At 43.8% G+C, this 16,361-nt stretch overlaps 3 protein-coding genes across 3 annotated transcripts; 1 reads left to right on the top strand and 2 right to left on the bottom strand.

Annotated features, from left to right (window-relative positions):
- The first annotated feature begins 166 nt into the window (after positions 1-166).
- Positions 167-6,405, top strand: LOC139663720 (target of rapamycin complex subunit lst8). Its single transcript, XM_071542441.1, has 9 exons — positions 167-208; positions 550-691; positions 967-1,018; positions 1,164-1,326; positions 1,450-1,525; positions 1,875-2,027; positions 3,235-3,359; positions 3,897-4,060; positions 4,372-6,405. Exons 2-9 carry the CDS (start codon positions 563-565, stop codon positions 4,488-4,490), a joined length of 981 nt encoding a protein of 326 aa, XP_071398542.1. The 5' UTR covers positions 167-208; positions 550-562; the 3' UTR covers positions 4,491-6,405.
- Positions 6,406-7,021: 616 nt separating this feature from the next.
- On the bottom strand, positions 7,022-12,040 carry LOC139663717 (BRICHOS domain-containing protein 5-like). The gene is made up of 6 exons (XM_071542436.1): positions 11,987-12,040; positions 11,130-11,261; positions 10,815-10,964; positions 10,528-10,635; positions 8,770-8,923; positions 7,022-7,116 (listed from the first exon to the last, which is right to left on the bottom strand). Exons 1-6 carry the CDS (start codon positions 12,038-12,040, stop codon positions 7,022-7,024), a joined length of 693 nt encoding a protein of 230 aa, XP_071398537.1.
- Positions 12,041-12,680: 640 nt separating this feature from the next.
- On the bottom strand, positions 12,681-15,973 carry LOC139663722 (glycerol-3-phosphate phosphatase-like). The gene is made up of 2 exons (XM_071542442.1): positions 15,151-15,973; positions 12,681-14,333 (listed from the first exon to the last, which is right to left on the bottom strand). The coding sequence occupies exons 1-2, from the start codon at positions 15,743-15,745 to the stop codon at positions 14,008-14,010; spliced, it is 921 nt and encodes a 306-aa protein (XP_071398543.1). The 5' UTR covers positions 15,746-15,973; the 3' UTR covers positions 12,681-14,007.
- Between the last annotated feature and the right edge of the window lie 388 nt (positions 15,974-16,361).

The following is a 16,361-nucleotide window of genomic DNA, read 5'->3' on the forward strand; positions in this document are numbered from 1 at the left end:
TATATATCCATTTATAAACAGTTCAATTGTTTATTTATTAGTAGATAACTGGACTAAGTGGCTGTCCAGATCCTGCTATAATAAAACAAGACAGTAGGTGGCGGCAGCGCACCGTTTACCGAAACGGAACTTTTGAAAACGCATCGCTCTGTTGCAAACGGACACATTACAGGGACGGACGCCACTGGTTTGTCATCAACATCCAAAGGTAATCAAAACCGTTTTTCGTCGGGTTTGCTGTGTTCTTCGATATTCTCGTAAATTATATCATACAGTGCAATATTGTTAAAGTTATGATGTGTTTTGTCACGTTAGCTTGTAAGGTAGAAGCGTTACTTGTGACAGGCCTCCATAATAGCTAGCAAGCTAACTAGCTACGTCTACATTAGCTGACACAAGTTTATCACTTTTATTCCCACAGTACGCTGTTTAATAACTATATAATAATAAATAATGTCCGTCAGAAAACTACAGCAGCTGACTTTATTCAATTTCATACCTTACATATTGCATGCAGTGACATATGTGTCTCCATCTGTCTGTTGACAGCAATCAGTCAAGCATGAATGTGAACCAGGGGACGGTGGGCAGCGACCCGGTCATTCTGGCTACGGCTGGATACGATCATACTGTCCGCTTCTGGCAGGCCCACAGCGGGATCTGCACCAGGACGGTCCAGCACCAGGACTCCGTATCCTTACTGTGTTTAACACACACTGTACACCAAGGGCCAGATTTACAAAAACCTTAATAATGGGTACAAAAACCTTTGCAATGTTCAAAGTTAGCACTAAGACTTGTGATAGGTGCAAACCCAGTGGCATAATTCAAAGGAGTTATGTCACTGGTTTTGCACATGCTAAATGTTTTTAGATGTTAATGGGATATAACTTGTTATTGATCTTTTGAAATTAGCACTTAGCCTACATAAACTAAATCATTCACTTTCTTAACATATGCCCTCAGCAAGTAAATTCACTTGAAGTCACGCCTGACCGGAGTATGATTGCTGCTGCAGGTTGGCTCACAATTGTTTCTTCCTCCTTCTCCTGCTCCTGCTCCTCATCTATAACATCAGTATCATGCTAGTGACACAGTTGCGGTTGTGAAATTGATCAAAGCTGTTATACCTCATCACTGTAAGTCTTCTCTCTGCATTGCAGGCTACCAGCACATTCGCATGTATGACCTGAACTCCAACAACCCCAACCCGGTGATCAATTACGATGGCGTCAGCAAGAACATCACATCTGTGGGGTTCCATGAAGATGGACGCTGGATGTACACAGGAGGAGAGGACTGCATGGCTCGCATCTGGGACCTGAGGTACAGCATATTAGCCTCTACATGACTGTCTGTCCATCTTTTCTCTCTGTGCGTGTTTTGTACTCATTCACTCTGATGCGTTCAACAAACCAATCTTTGACTGTCTGCTTCTGCTCCTTCTAGGTCAAGAAATCTGCAGTGTCAGAGGATCTTCCAGGTCAACGCTCCAATCAACTGCGTGTGCCTGCATCCCAACCAGGTGAGACATTAAGCCAATTCACACTATGTCTTGCAGCATTAGGTAAATGAAAAAAAAACAGTGTTGCTAAGTTTTAAAATCATGTTACTTCACCTCTCCCACCCCCCTTAATCTCATCCCGCCCCCTTCCATGTCTTCCTCCTCTGCTCACTCTAATATGGTCTTGTCTTAAAGAAAACCCTTTCTACCTCTTTCTATTATTTCCTACCATTTCTCTGTCGTACATGATTGGGCCACAGGAATGTTATGTTACATCTGCTGTCAGAGTTTTCGGCTGATTCTAATGTCCTTGTAAGTCAATTTGGTGCCTAAAAATGTAAATAAACTGTTAATGTTTTATCTTTTCCAGGCAGAGCTGATTGTCGGAGACCAGAGTGGAGTGATTCATATCTGGGATCTGAAGACTGACCACAATGAACAGCTGATTCCTGAGCCAGAGGTCTCCATCAACTCAGTCCACATTGACCCAGATGCAAGTTACATGGCAGCGGTCAACAGCTCGGTCAGTACCTAGAGGCCAGGAAGGGGTGTGTCTTAGAGCAGCTTTAGTTCACTTTGTTTGGGCAGGTGAGAACAATGCCATTCAAACTGTGATCGCACCAAATAACTCAGTCTCAGTCTTCTTCCAAGCGAACTGCGGTGCAGCTTGTTAGGACTGATAATTTAATCCAACTACAGGAAACAACCCCGAAACACAAGGTGTTATGGGAATATAAGGAGACAGATGCTGACATCTGATAGCCAGCAGTGCCTCAGGCTTGGGGAGATTAGCGTGACTGAGGGCAAACTGCAGTCTGGACTGACTCATATTCAGCTCTTTCTTCATGTCTTCTTAACTGGTATGAACACCAGAGAAGGTAAATTACAGCAAAGTGTGCAGACAAGTCCATCATGATTAGCTAAAGTTACAGGAACTGGAATTGGATTTGTTTTTGAAAATCTCTAACTTGGCAGGATGACATGTTTCTAAAACTCTGTCTTTTTTTGACAAGGTGAGTTTGTGTGCGATTTGGCACTGTGACCCTAAATGAACCAAATGCAAAAATGGAACAAATTAAACTTTTCGGAAACTGAGCTGTAGGTGTGACTGCATCCTTAGGAAATTCTTGATGAAGGAAATGTGCCAGTAGTGGCCAGACCCCACACACTAATGCAAAGCTAATGCCAGTAAAACTTCAAATGAAAGAGTCACTTCAGTTAAAATGGCTATATCTGTAATATAAATATATTTGGTCCTGTTAGAGGTTTTATGTTTCATTGTCTTAATCTAATGGTTCAGAATCGAACAAAAGAACACAGTGGGACCTTAGGTCATTTCATCAAGCCAGCTGAGTCAATATGAACTCTCATGTTATTGCATTACTTCTGATTGGTGGAGCTTATGACAGCCTTGACGCTCGTGTTACATTACAGCTGCCTACAGGCTCTTGGCACGTGCAAAATGCCACCAATGTGACTTCAGGCCGCAGTTTAGGAACAAACAACAAATGCTGCATTCATTTCTTATGCATATCAGTGATCAGCAAACCGCAGTCATGACGCAAGGAAAAGAAGGACAATCAGATTTACTATTTGTAGTATTTCTTTGCACGTGTTGTGTAAACCTGGTGCATGAATTGGGGTCTGCCAATGAATCTCAGTAGTGATAACTTTGTTTAAATGTAATGAATATTACCTGACTGAATCGTTGTGTTCTTGTCTCCTCGCAGGGTAACTGTTATGTGTGGAACCTAGCTGGAGGCATCGGAGATGAGGTGACACAACTCATTCCCAAAACCAAGATTCCTGCACACAAACGCTACTCTCTACGCTGCAAGTTCAGCCCTGATTCCACGTGAGTGTCTTCCTCCTCTCCGTACTATAATTCATCGTCTGACTGTGAACTTTCTAATAGCAAATGATGATAATCAGTGATACATATCAAGAGAAACCATTGAGCACAAACAATCGATTCCAGAGCAACTTGCAAATTTATTAGATTGTCTTGTGAACGTTAATTTATTTCATTAATGGTGAGATTATCCAACGTTTAGCATGCCAGGTTTGGCAACATCTGTAATGTGGTGAAAATTCCAATTAATATTATGGATAAGATAATTTGATGATGATCAGGGTTGGAAACTTAACACCGGTCACCCGACAAATGCAGATACATTTTGACTGGCTGGTAGGTTTGTCTATTCAATCAGCTACTTTGGCGAAATGGTATTCTATTTTAAAAGTCTAGTTGGCTAAAATAGTGAAAGTGGCGGCTGAATTTGGAGATCTACTAGCCACTGTTGCTGAAAAACAAAAAGGTTAGTTTCCTGTCATGATGATGATGATGATGATGATGATGATGATGATGATGATGATGTTGCTTCATCTCCAGCCTGTTGGCCACCTGCTCAGCAGACCAGACCTGTAAGATCTGGCGGACGTCCAACTTCTCGCTGATGACCGAGCTGAGCATCAAGAGCAACAACCCAGGAGAGACCTCTAGAGGCTGGATGTGGGACTGTGCTTTTTCTGGCGACTCCCAGTATATCGTCACCGGTCAGTACATTGTCAATACACCTTCATATGACACATATGACCACACATTTCGTATAGTTACAGACCCACTGTCATTTCATATTATGATATTTGTTGTGAAGAATAATCTTGAGTGTGATGGCCTTCGTTATCAAGCTACTGTCAGGATCCATCATTTTAAACACCAACCAAAAAGTATGCAATTTTAAAATAGATTCATTCATTCAGTTGCAGATTAAGTGACTTTTAGACAATAGCAGGTGTGATAACTTATGCATGATGAAATTTAACTTTAATTGTAATACATGACTGTGGTTGTTTCTGTCTCCCAGCCTCCTCTGACAACCTGGCCCGTCTGTGGTGTGTGGAGACGGGGGAGATCAAGAGGGAGTACAGCGGCCACCAGAAGGCCGTGGTCTGTCTGGCCTTCAACGACAGCGTGCTCGGCTGAGGAAGAGGAGCAAAGAGAAGAAGAAGAGCAGCAGCACCAGTGGAATATGGATGGAAAAAAACGATGGACTCTTTGGAGGAGATTGGCTGGTTAGCACAAAAGAAACTGAATTCCCAGAAGGGGGGCGTCCATTGGCGTCAACGGGAATTGTCCCATCTTTTATGTGGGTGATTATCATCTTCAGAAAGTGGAGGCTTGTGTCTGCTTCGGCTTAGCCTCCCTGTGTTGAGACACATTACAGTGAAGCTCAGTTGTTTGTCCCAGGTATCAAACTCTTGTGGTCTTGTCTAGAGATGCACCGATTGCAATTTTCTTGGCCGATTCCGATTTCCGATTTTTTTAAAAGTCTGACCTGCCGATTCTGATTTTGGCCAATTCCGATTTTCTTTCTAAGAACTATAATTGACAGCACACGCAAACATTTTTGTAACTTTTCTTTAATGGAAAATTAAAATTCAATTGTATGTTCATAATAAAACATTGACTATTAATAACTTACATTTTCTCCAAAACTGCACCAGGTTACAGGACCTTCTCTCACTCTCACTCAAACAAATCTCAAAATAAAAAAGTGCTTAATAGCGGAGTTTTTACCGTTGTCTTAAATTTGACCGGCACAGATCGGATATATGAGACTGATCGGCCGGTCACCGGTCATGGCCGATCAGCTGAAAACCGGCCGATTCCGGTCACCGGCCAATCGATCGGTGCATCTCTAGTCTTGTCTCCTCTGAGTTAAATACTCTGCATAGCAAGATGTGTATTCTTAATAGAGAAATCCACCCTTAAGCACTTTAACACTGTTATAAAACAGCTATTGGTGGTGTATCTTGCATTTCTGGGTAGATTTTGTTGTTTTTATTAATCCTGTGGATACTGGACAAACATACGTAGATGACATTACATCATGTTAGATATTCCCAGCAGCTACAATGGAGTTTGATAGCAGAAAATGTTTCATGGATCTAAAACATCAGCGGTAAACGTCAGGTTTGGTGTCAGTCCCTCAGAATCAAAGAGCGAGGGCTTCTTTCTAGAGCCAATCTGCACCAAGAGACTTTCAGCCATCATACAGGGAGAAATCCACCGTAGAAGAGGTAGAGACCAGTAAATAGACCAGAATGCAGTGCAACCACAAGACATATTGTGTTTTGAGTAAATGGTGCGACTCCCACTTTTTCTCAGCTGGAAAAACTCGTTCTCTTTCTGCCATTGCTCTCCACCTACATGTATTAAAAGCAACAGGTTCAGGCCCGTTCTCTGGGGTTTGTCGAAATGCGTTCTGGAAATGTGGGAAATCACCAACTGAATTAGAAGTAGACGAGGCAGGGTGAAGTGGGTTCACCAAAAAAATGACAACACTTCATCATAAAATAACCTCTGGAATCACAGATTGATGAGACACACATAACAATGTACAAGTATCTTTGGGTGGATTTTTCCTTTAACAACAATGCAGTCGACCTGTAATAATCCCATCACTCTCTTTTATAAACTGCACCACATATGATTAATCAGTCTGTGTCACAGTTTCAGGATGTGTGATGCAGCAGATGCATGGTAGCATTCATTCACTAGTTTGGTTTTTAACTTAGTCACTCTCTGCACACAAGGGAAGATGCTTTTCAAATCTCTTTATGGCAACTTCATTTTTAATTTCCCCATCAGTAGTGATGGTACCACCAAGAGGGATCAGGAAAAGCTTTGCTTTTATACTATATTTATCAAAAGGACCATATTATTCACATCAGCCTTGGGATGTAGCTTGTATGTGCCATGTAAATGATTATCTCTTATGTGTGATATATGTATGATTTCTATTCCTAATCAAAGTTAAAAGGTTTAAGGTGATCTCTTTGAATGGTCACATTGTCGATAGAGGACTGTACAGAAAATAACTCCCCAGTAAAGACTTCTTGTGCGCAACACTGTAGTGAAATTTATACAAATCCTCTCTGGCCTTGAGTCTTGGCAGTACCTTCCCCTCTTTCAATCTACTGAAAACAAAACAGCCCAAAATACCCAACAAGACTTTTTTTTTTTTTATTGGACAGATCAAAACACTCCATCGCAACAGGAACGGTTACACATAATTGCTCTTCAGCAGTGCGGGGTTACAGGAAATACAACAAGAGGTGCATACAAAAAAACAAAAATGGGATCTTTCTTTTATAATCTCTGAAGTGTGCCACCAGAGAGGCTATTACACATGAAGAGAGTGACGATGGGGCTTTGGCGATAACCGTGACAGCCTGTCTCCATCTCTTCTCTCTCGGAAGGAAGGAAGGGAGGAAGGGAGGAAATGTACTAGGAGGGTTGGCTGGTTCGTTGGCTTACTGGCGGCTTTATGGCACAAGGGAAACAGTCAAAGGTGGCTTCTGTTCTGACCCCCCCGAAGGTGTGTTTTTTGTTTTTTTTTTCTAATTTTTTTTAGGGAGCGCTTGGCTTAGCGGGGAGATGAGAAGGACGGCTCTGTTTCCCTGCTGATCTTGGCCGGTGCGGGGTTAGGAGGAGAGAAGAAGAATACCTGTTCACTCGGGTAGGTAGTAGAAACACACAGACACACAGATGTTGCTGGGAAAGCAGATGTCGATGCAGAAGTAGACCAGTCTCTGTTTCCCCGGGCCTGGAGAGAGAGAGAGAGAGAGAGAGAGAGAGAGAGACACATGGACATGGAGATTACCGGACCATCGTGACTGATTAAAAAAAATCCTTGACAAGATACAGACTGTGAACACCGCCTGGCCGTAGTAACAGGCTTTCAACTGTTGAGTGAGGCCAATATGTCAAGGATTGCTTTGGATTAATGCAAGCTTTGAGAATAAAAATAAATAAATAAAATGAACAGGCTTTCGTAGGCAGTGCTCCCAAAGAGAGGTGGAGACAGAGCGGCACTTCCTATTGTAATGTAGTAACTGTGAAGAAAGAATGGAAACCGCCCTAAATTCAAAATAGTATGTCGAAATTTTGAAAAACCTTCCCCAAATGAAAAATTACAATATTAGGAGAAAAACCCTAGTGTGCCACACTTTAAAATATGTATTTATCTGTCACAACCTCAGACAGGCAAGACATTAATAATGAAAAATAGATGCATATTGTTTGTCCTTGGATTAATTTGTCTATTGATTTAGTGATCAAATCTGGTTATAATCTGTTATTTGTTGTTTTTGCTTTGGCAGTAAGTACTAATGTATTTCATGCTAGTAAAACATTTGAATTGAATTGGGAGAGACGGAGTCAGTCACAAAAAGATGTTGCTCACAGAGACATGATTCAAATTTTCTGCATTTACATGTTACATTTACAATTTAAATGTATATAGCTGTCTTATCAAGTCTTATCTAGAGCAGCTTGATCAGTCTGTGATATGCATCCTACTTCAGTATGGTGAGTATCTGCTGTCAGTTAACATGGTCGGAGTTTCAGCCTGTCATTTACTGCAACAGTCGAAAGGTCACTGTGAGTCATAGTTTAGGATCAGGTTCCTGCCTAACGTTGCTTCTTTAAAGAGCTGCTAGCCGACTGATTTTAAAAACTACTCTTCCTCAGTCTGTGGCGGCACTAACAAATACATCCATATCTCTCCTGGGATTAATTATGACCATGTGTATATTCTCAATTTGTAGCATAACACGTTTTTATCCAAATTGCCATATATCACCATGGGTGCCTACAGTTGGAGTGGGTTCCCCAGTGTGAAACAAGCCCTTAACCCTAACAGTGTCTAACCAAAGACAGAGACAAACAGACCACTTTGCGTGCCACAGGACCAACTTGTGTGCTATAATGTGTGAAAATCATCTACACTGTGTGCCTGGGTGTGAAAAATGTGACACCATTTCATTTCCTATCTTTTAAAGTGTCACAAAGCAGAAGCTAAAACCATGCAAAAACCCAAACTAAGGATGGGTATACACTGTGAAATTCCAAGTACATTGATCCCGAATTAGATCATCAAACACAAATATACTGCTGTTGTCTTGTGAAAACCTCGTAACTCCAGTTTTTTTCTTTTGGGTTTTCGTGTTTTGGCTGCAATTGAATGATTATATATGCGGCCATCTAAGAGTTGAGGAAATTCTGCCACTCTTGTGCTTATGAAACCACTTCAAAACCAACTGGATGAACTCAAAAATACATGGTGATCAAGCTAAAACCACGTCTGTTTTTATTTTCACCTGACAGTGACAACATTTTTCTCACAGACTGTCACTTGATGTTTATATCAAAGCACTTCACTACAGTCGATGCCCACTGAGAATTTGTCTGCTCTCACCGTCGGCCCTCCTGGTCCAGTGGACGGAGCTGTCCCGGCACAGAGCCTGGAGCGGCTCCTCCAGCGTGGACACATCCACCTGACTGGCTCCCAGCACCCCCAGGAACTCCGTCTGCCTCTGGGTCTCATTGCCAGACAGCTGGAACTGGCTCTGCTGAGGACAGAGAGAGGGGAGAGACATGTCCGGCCTGTTGGGTATCATCACATCTTGACAGAAATCCACAGAGAGGAGCAGTCTTGTTTTCAGCAGGAGAGAATGGAAACTCCTAAGCAGCGGTGTTATTCAATAAGTGTGAGAAGTCATATTCCAGTCATAATGACGAGATAAAATGACAGCAAATTGGAGTCATAACAGGGAAGATATGATGACCGAGATGACAAGCAGTCAAAATGAAACCGAGATTGCGATTGACCTGAAACTTAAGCTGCTATTAGGCTGATATCTTTTCCTATGAGGTCAGCAAGGTTGCCTATTTGCGCTCTTATTTACCACAAAGGCTGTGTGTAATTGCCCCACTTACACTGGTGATGAGCTCTGATAGTGGACCACTTAAAGTTCTGTTATGCTTGAGTGGGTCATGTAACAATCTGTTTTCCTCTGCTCTAAAAGACCCAAAAAGACTATTGTGCTGACGGGCAAAACCTCACCTCACATCTCCCCTGCACCCATACGGGCCTATCCCACCTCTCAAAGATTAAATGAGCACAATCGACGGCTAGGTTTGAATACTGAGGACTTGTCTCTATGAGATATGTGACACCATGAGAGACAGGACTCTCACGCGTCACAAAAACACTCTGAGACTCTCAACTGTTGCTTTTGTTGTGTGGAAATGGGGTATTGCACAAACAGATGATAAGACAGGGGGAACAGAACTCCCTCTCAGTTTAGCCTCCATGGTCTCACATCACTTCTCCAGTCTCGATTTACCCCATAGCCTTCGCCATTCATCTGCTCATATTGTCAAATCACAATTAAGATTGTAGATCCCACACAAATCATACCCCAGGGTAACTACTCAATTCAGAACCGACTGAGCACTTAAGCCAAGCTTTAAGAGTATGGACATCAATCATCAGACTACAAATTTAGAGATGGCAGAGATTTGGTTGTGTCCTGTCACTGTGCGGTCCAGGTATCTGCCATCGAGCGTGCAGGCCCGTCCCTGACTACCCAACGGATCAGGCTGTACTTTAATCCAACAGAGGAGCCTTAAAAGCTAAAAAGCCCTCAGACAGAGTGTCCATTGTGCGGGCTCCAGGGCTCAGGCTTGCTGCTGTAGCCTCCTGTAAGAAGATCCTGGGCACGGAGAGGGGGCTGGGAGGATCAGATGTGCTGAGGAATTCAGCCATGGAGGAGAGAGAGAGCGGGAGAGAGACTATAGGGCCCTTCAAGGTCCTGTCTGCTTCACTGCTACTACCCCTTCCTTTGTGCGGCGCGGCAGAGGAGTGAGGAAGTCATGCAAAACATATGAAATCCAGCAGGTCGTGGCTGAGTGGAGGCAGTGCTTTGGGGATAAGCTGTGAGTCACACTCAGAAACCACTAATGCCAGTTCACACATTAGTGAGTCTGACAACACAGGGGGTTTTAGAGGAGCCTGGCAAAGCTAAAAGGGCAACCCCGACTTTCTTCTGCTTAATTTGGCCAACTGCATTTTGTTGTTACACTATGTAGTCTCGAATATCCTGCACGCAGGGAGGGAGATCCTATTGTATAACATCACTTCTCACGTGTTGAAATGTCGTTGCGTTATTACCTTGTGTGCTGACTCACGGAGGAGGGAGTGCACGTTTTCATAGTCGGACTTCTCCATCTTACGCAGGAAGCAGCTCTCCTGATCGACAGGCTTGTAACATATCAAACCCTGTGAAACACAGCAGCAGACATTGAGACTTCTCTCCCAAAATCCACTTTTAGACCTACTAGTTTCTTTCAGCTATTACATCAATCACATTATTTCTGAACTCATTGTAAAGAAACCACATAAGACCTCACGGGGATGTGGAACACCGAAGTACAACAACACAGATGACCTGTACTCACATGTTTGATATCAAAGAGCACGGTGGACGTGTGATTTGCTGGTGAGGTCACAGAAAAGGTCACTAGGTCGTTCTGCTGGTCCACAACCGCCGACTGGTTGATCAGAGTCCCGGTCTGATCTGGAACTGTGATTCGGACAATCTGTAAAGACTACAGCAACAGGGACAGATTTAATGGACGCACTTCAGATGAATGTAATAGATTGTGTCGAAAGCTTCTCGATGCAGGACAGATTTCAGATCAGAATATCAGGCGGGGCGGTCGACAGGGTAAATCGGTTGATGTTTGGCGTGCTGGATGAGGCGCGTCTCTCACCTGCGAGCGGAGCGGCGGCAGCCCAAGATGCCCCGTCAAACCGAGGGCAACGATGACCAGGAGCAGAGAGGCTGAGAGGCTGACCCAGAATGCCTTGTGTGGGAACCGGCTGGACACCGCTGGGCCCCCATCCTGAAGAGACAGTATCACAGAAGAACCATCGCTCAAACTATGGCAATATATATTTGACATCCTATTGTAGTATGTATACATCAACCTGTACCAGGATAGGAAATTAACACCAGCCACCAGCCAAATTATGGTAAATTTTGACTGTGGCTGGTAGGGATGGGTCGACATATCGAAATTCAATATATCGCAATACAAAAATGTGACAATACGTAGGCTATCGTGGGGCAGAAAAATTTATTGTGATATTAGCTCCACTTTATTCTGCTGTACTAGTAGACAATTTCACAAGCTCTACATCAAAATTTAATTATTTGCACTTTGTAATGACATTTTTAAGTTGTTTACATTCTAGCAAGACAATGTCATCGCTAGAAAGATTTGTCTCAGAAATAAACATAATTCTGCACAGTCAGACTTTGTTGTCGTTGAACTTTTATTTATTACATCGTATCGTGGTTGTATTGAATCGTGAACCCCATATCGCGTATCGACTCATATTGAGAGATAAGCAGATCGTCCCATCCCTAGTGGCGGTAACTCTAACTAACTATCTTTTGGAGGTCCATCTTATACAAATCTAGTTGGCTGGTAAAATAGAGAAAGTGGCTGGTGAATTTTTGGCAGCCTCTCTGACCTGTAACCAAAAAAATGTAGCTTCCAGCTCCAACTTTCCAGAGTCGATTAGCTGCTGAGCTGTGCAGAGGCATTAAAAGACAGTTGCTTACCGTGCATTGCGCTTCCTCCAAACTGTTGTCTGAATGTTTCCAGCACCTCACCATCCTGTGTCCCGTGACGGCTCCTCACTCGGTCTGCTCCCTTCTCACAGCTACCGGCATGGAGCTGTGGTCATGACCAGCACTGACTGAGGCTCTGCAGTACACCTGGCCGGCTCTTCTTTGTCTCTGCGGACCTCAGACCATCCCTCCCTCCTCCTCCTCCTCCTCCACCCCCTCCTCCACCCATGGTCTCTCAGCTTCCCTCCCAAAACAGGCACCCCTTCACACAAAACTTCATCAATCTTGCCAAATTCAATTTGCAAGCTTTTGTGTCCCTGCCATCCCCTCCTACTGTGTCCCTCCCCTGCTTAAGATGGCAGCTGCTCCTCTAACCTTCTACCTGTTTCCACTGCCCCTGCGCCCACACTACTCAAACACACACACACGTGCACGCACACACACATACACACGTGACGGCAATTGGCCGGCTAGCCCGACCCGGACAATGGACAAAGGGGTGAGACAGGCGCAGCGTGGACGGCCTCTGTCATCAGGGGGGAGGTGATACGAGGTCCTGACTGCTGCTGCGTCCAGCCGCTGACAGACCAAGGTGACTTTAAGACTTGGTGGGAAAAGGTGCTTGTGTTCACTTTAGACGTAACGCCACAGAGAGTAGACTTTGATTTAGTAAAAGTATATGTTTTATTATGATTTCACCAGTGTTTTCAGTGTTTTTGGGTCAAGAGGAATACTGTTGCCAAGGACCAAGGACAGGTTAGGAACAGTGGATGGTAAAAAAAAGAAGATTGCATTGCCCTTTAAAATGTGAATATTCTGTTAGGGATGGGCGATATAACGAAATTCAATACATCGCAATACAAAAATGTGACGATAAGTATCGTGGGGCAGAAAAATGAATCGCGATATTTTATTCTGCAATCACAAATTTGTAATGACAAATTTCATAGGCTCGCCATTGAAATTCTATTATTTGCACTAGCAGCCAATGCCATTGCTAGAAAGATTTGTGGTTCAGAAATAAATATAATTCTGCACAGTCAGACTTTGTTGTCATTGAACTTTTATTTATTATATTGTATCGTGTTTGTATCGAATCGTGAACCCCATATTGCGTATCAAATTTTATCATGCAATAAGCAGATCGTCCCATCCCTACATTCTGTTAATGGCTGATTCAACAAGGATAACTGACATTACATAGACATAAACAACAAAAAACAAAACCGGGTATCATTGCACCAACCCATGGAGCTGAGTGTAAATACCAGCATTACACGCTGAGGGTTATAAGTAAACTGTATCAGACATAAAGACACACAAGTAAATCCTGTGTAAAGAGCTTGATGCTATATAGCTGACACTATATAGTTATTTCCTGATGAGGTATTGTCAGACCGGTCCAGTGCATCTCATCCCATTTCCCTGCCTGTTATTTACAAATACAGAAATAGAACTGTAAAGCTGAACACATGTATTACCAAATCGTTGACATTTCTTTTGCATGCTCCCCCCAGTGTTTGACTTCATTGCTTAAGGGGGCGATTGCATCACAGACAGGATAAGGGCCTTTTAAGTACACACACCTCCCTCCTTTAACCCTCCTCCTACTAACTCAAACAGTTTTAAAAGCACATTTAATCAATACTGGAAATCATTGTTCTTACATACTGAGGAGCCAATCATTCATGCCGTGTCGTAATAAACGGGTTTTAATAGTGATTTAATTAATAAAGTTTTAGTTTTCTAGTCTCTGTTCCACCTTAAACCCAACAGTAAAAGACAAAGTTGATGATAAAACCTGGATAGTCTCTCTTAGAGTTCAGAGTCTTTGTCTCATCAGACAGCCACACCAGTCGGTTAAGAGTCTAGTGCTGCTCGGTTCTGACTCTTAGATGATTTTAATAAAGCTAATCTCTTTTAAAAGACAATGGAAGAGACAATGGACCCTGGCTTGCGATAGGCTAGCCAATCCTCGGGTTTATTTCAACTCGGCTACAGTCTGGATGGATTTATCCCTGCAGAGCTGGAAGCAGGTCGGCGATGCTTTCCACGTAGTAATCTGGCACCATCCCCTGCCTCTCCGCACTGCCGCTCTTCTGGTGGGCCTCGGCGTCCGCCACGGTGCTGACCCCCGTGAGCGTGAGCAGGGTCTTCAGGCCGCAGTTGGAGCCCAGCATGATGTCGGTGTCGAGGCGGTCGCCGACCATCAGGCAGCGGCTGCGGTCCAGGCCGAACCGGGACGCCACGCAGTCGAACATGAAGTGGTTGGGCTTGCCCACCGTCTGAGCCTGGCGCTGGGCCGCCGTCTCCACCGCCCGCAGCAGGCAGCCGGTACCTGGGAGGGGGGAGGGGGGGTCAGAAGGTGAGGAGAGCTTCATCAGTATCATCAGTTCATCATCATCATGGCTGTCTGGACCTCTCTTCATCTAGGATCAACACTTTACACTTTAAACCCTGTGCTGGATATTTGCACTGATATAGCACCCGTGTTCAGCTTTAAACTGAATGATTTCACCATTGTTTCTTGACTTGACAAGAACATAACTCAAGAAAGAGGCCTATATGATATCTAATTTTGACCAGTCATGTCTGACCCTAAAATATGCTCTCTTTGAGTCCTTGAATTTCACCAAACAAGACCTTGAAAGTCATTGAGAAGTCTTTGAATTTGATGTGGAAGTGAGTGTGGGAACACTTGTAAATTCTAATCCACTGAATTCAGTACTAAAGTATCTAGAAGTAGGGCTGCAATTAAGGATTATTTTCGTTATGGATTAGTCTATTGATTATTTTTTCAATTAATCCATTAATTGTTTAGTCTATAAAATGTAAAAAAATAATGACAAATGCCCATCACAAGTTATGAGAGCCCAAAGTGATTTTTGATTGCTTATTTATTCTGGCCAGCAGCCAAAAACAACGTATTCGTTTTATAATGATATAAAATGGATGAAAGCAGCAATTGTTTGGTATTTTTGCTTCATTAATGACTAAATTATTAATCGATTATCAAGATTATGATCGGTTACGTTTCTGTAGATCGAATAATCGTTTCAGCACTAGAAGTCCTATTAACTCTGGTGAACAGGTGTTGTACTATGATAATGTGCTTTATACAACCAACTGTGTGATGGCACACTGTGTGTCCCTACCTGGGACAGCCTTGCCCCCCTCCAGCGGCAGCCTGGTGTCGGTGTTGGTTCCCACAAACAGGCAGCCGGGCTGGGTCAGGTACTGCAGCGCCCTGTTCATCTTCATGTAGCTGAAGTGCTCGTCAAACCCGACCAGCACCGCCTTCACCTCGGGGTCCAGGGGCACGTTGGCCCAGTCGATCTGCCCCCCTGATATGTGGTCCGGTCCCACCCCGGTCTGCTGGATCCCCACCGCCTCCAGCTCCTGCTTCAGCGCGTTGCTCCCTATGAGGTACACCTTCCCGTCCAGCTTGCACACCGTCTTCAGGTACACGGCGGAGCAGTACGCCGTCCCGAACACTTCGTCCTCCGTCACGTTGAATCCCATGCGGGCCATTTTGTCCGCGTACATCTTTCTCGTCTTGGTGCTGTTGTTGGTGACGAAAAACACCTTCTTGCCGTTCTCTTTGAGGAGGTTGATGACCTCGGCGGCCCCCGGGACGGCCTGGTCCCCTCGCCAGATGACCCCGTCGCAGTCAAACAGGACGCTGTCCACGGTGTCCAGCAGCTGTTTGACCAGCGCGCCGCTCAGCCGGGTGCATTTCGATCCAGCCATCCGGGAAGACTCGTACTGTCTGGTTCAAAAATAAATAGCTGCGGTGCTCTCTGGCTCGTGCTACACTTTTCTTCCGTTACCGAGCAAACTCACGACAATCATAAACAATCCAGTAAACACGCCCTGCTTCAGCTTCGTGGCCAGCAACTGATTCAAGCGGCTAGCGTGGTTTTACACTTGACTAAGTACTGAAATTCAACGAGTAAAAAAAAAAAACCTGACCTTCCACCACAGTTGCATCAATTCTACTGATACTTCCGCACCGGCTTAAAGGGACAGCGACACAGAGGGGACAAACTGTGCGTTCACGTGCCGGAGGCAAACTCCGACATCCGGGCAACGATTTGGAATTGAAACCAATAATTGTGTATTTTGTGATGATACTGAAACTACTGATCATTTATTTTTCCGATGTATGTATTCTGAAGCTTTATGGCTTGATGTACATGACTGGCTTTACCCAAAGGCTTTTTCAACGTGAAAACCTTTCTCAAAAGGACATTGTTTATGGACTTGTCATGGACAATAGAAAAGATGACTTTCTGGTTAATAACATTCTTATTCTTGGAAAATTTTATATACACATATCGAAGTATATGAAAGTGAAAGCTAAGTT

The sequence above is a fragment of the Centroberyx affinis genome, unplaced genomic scaffold (genome assembly GCF_046629955.1).
Source record: "Centroberyx affinis isolate AG114_WGS23_722 - 3 ecotype Tasmania unplaced genomic scaffold, CSIRO-AGI_Caff_v1 ptg004102l_1, whole genome shotgun sequence".
Lineage (NCBI taxonomy): Eukaryota > Metazoa > Chordata > Actinopteri > Beryciformes > Berycidae > Centroberyx > Centroberyx affinis.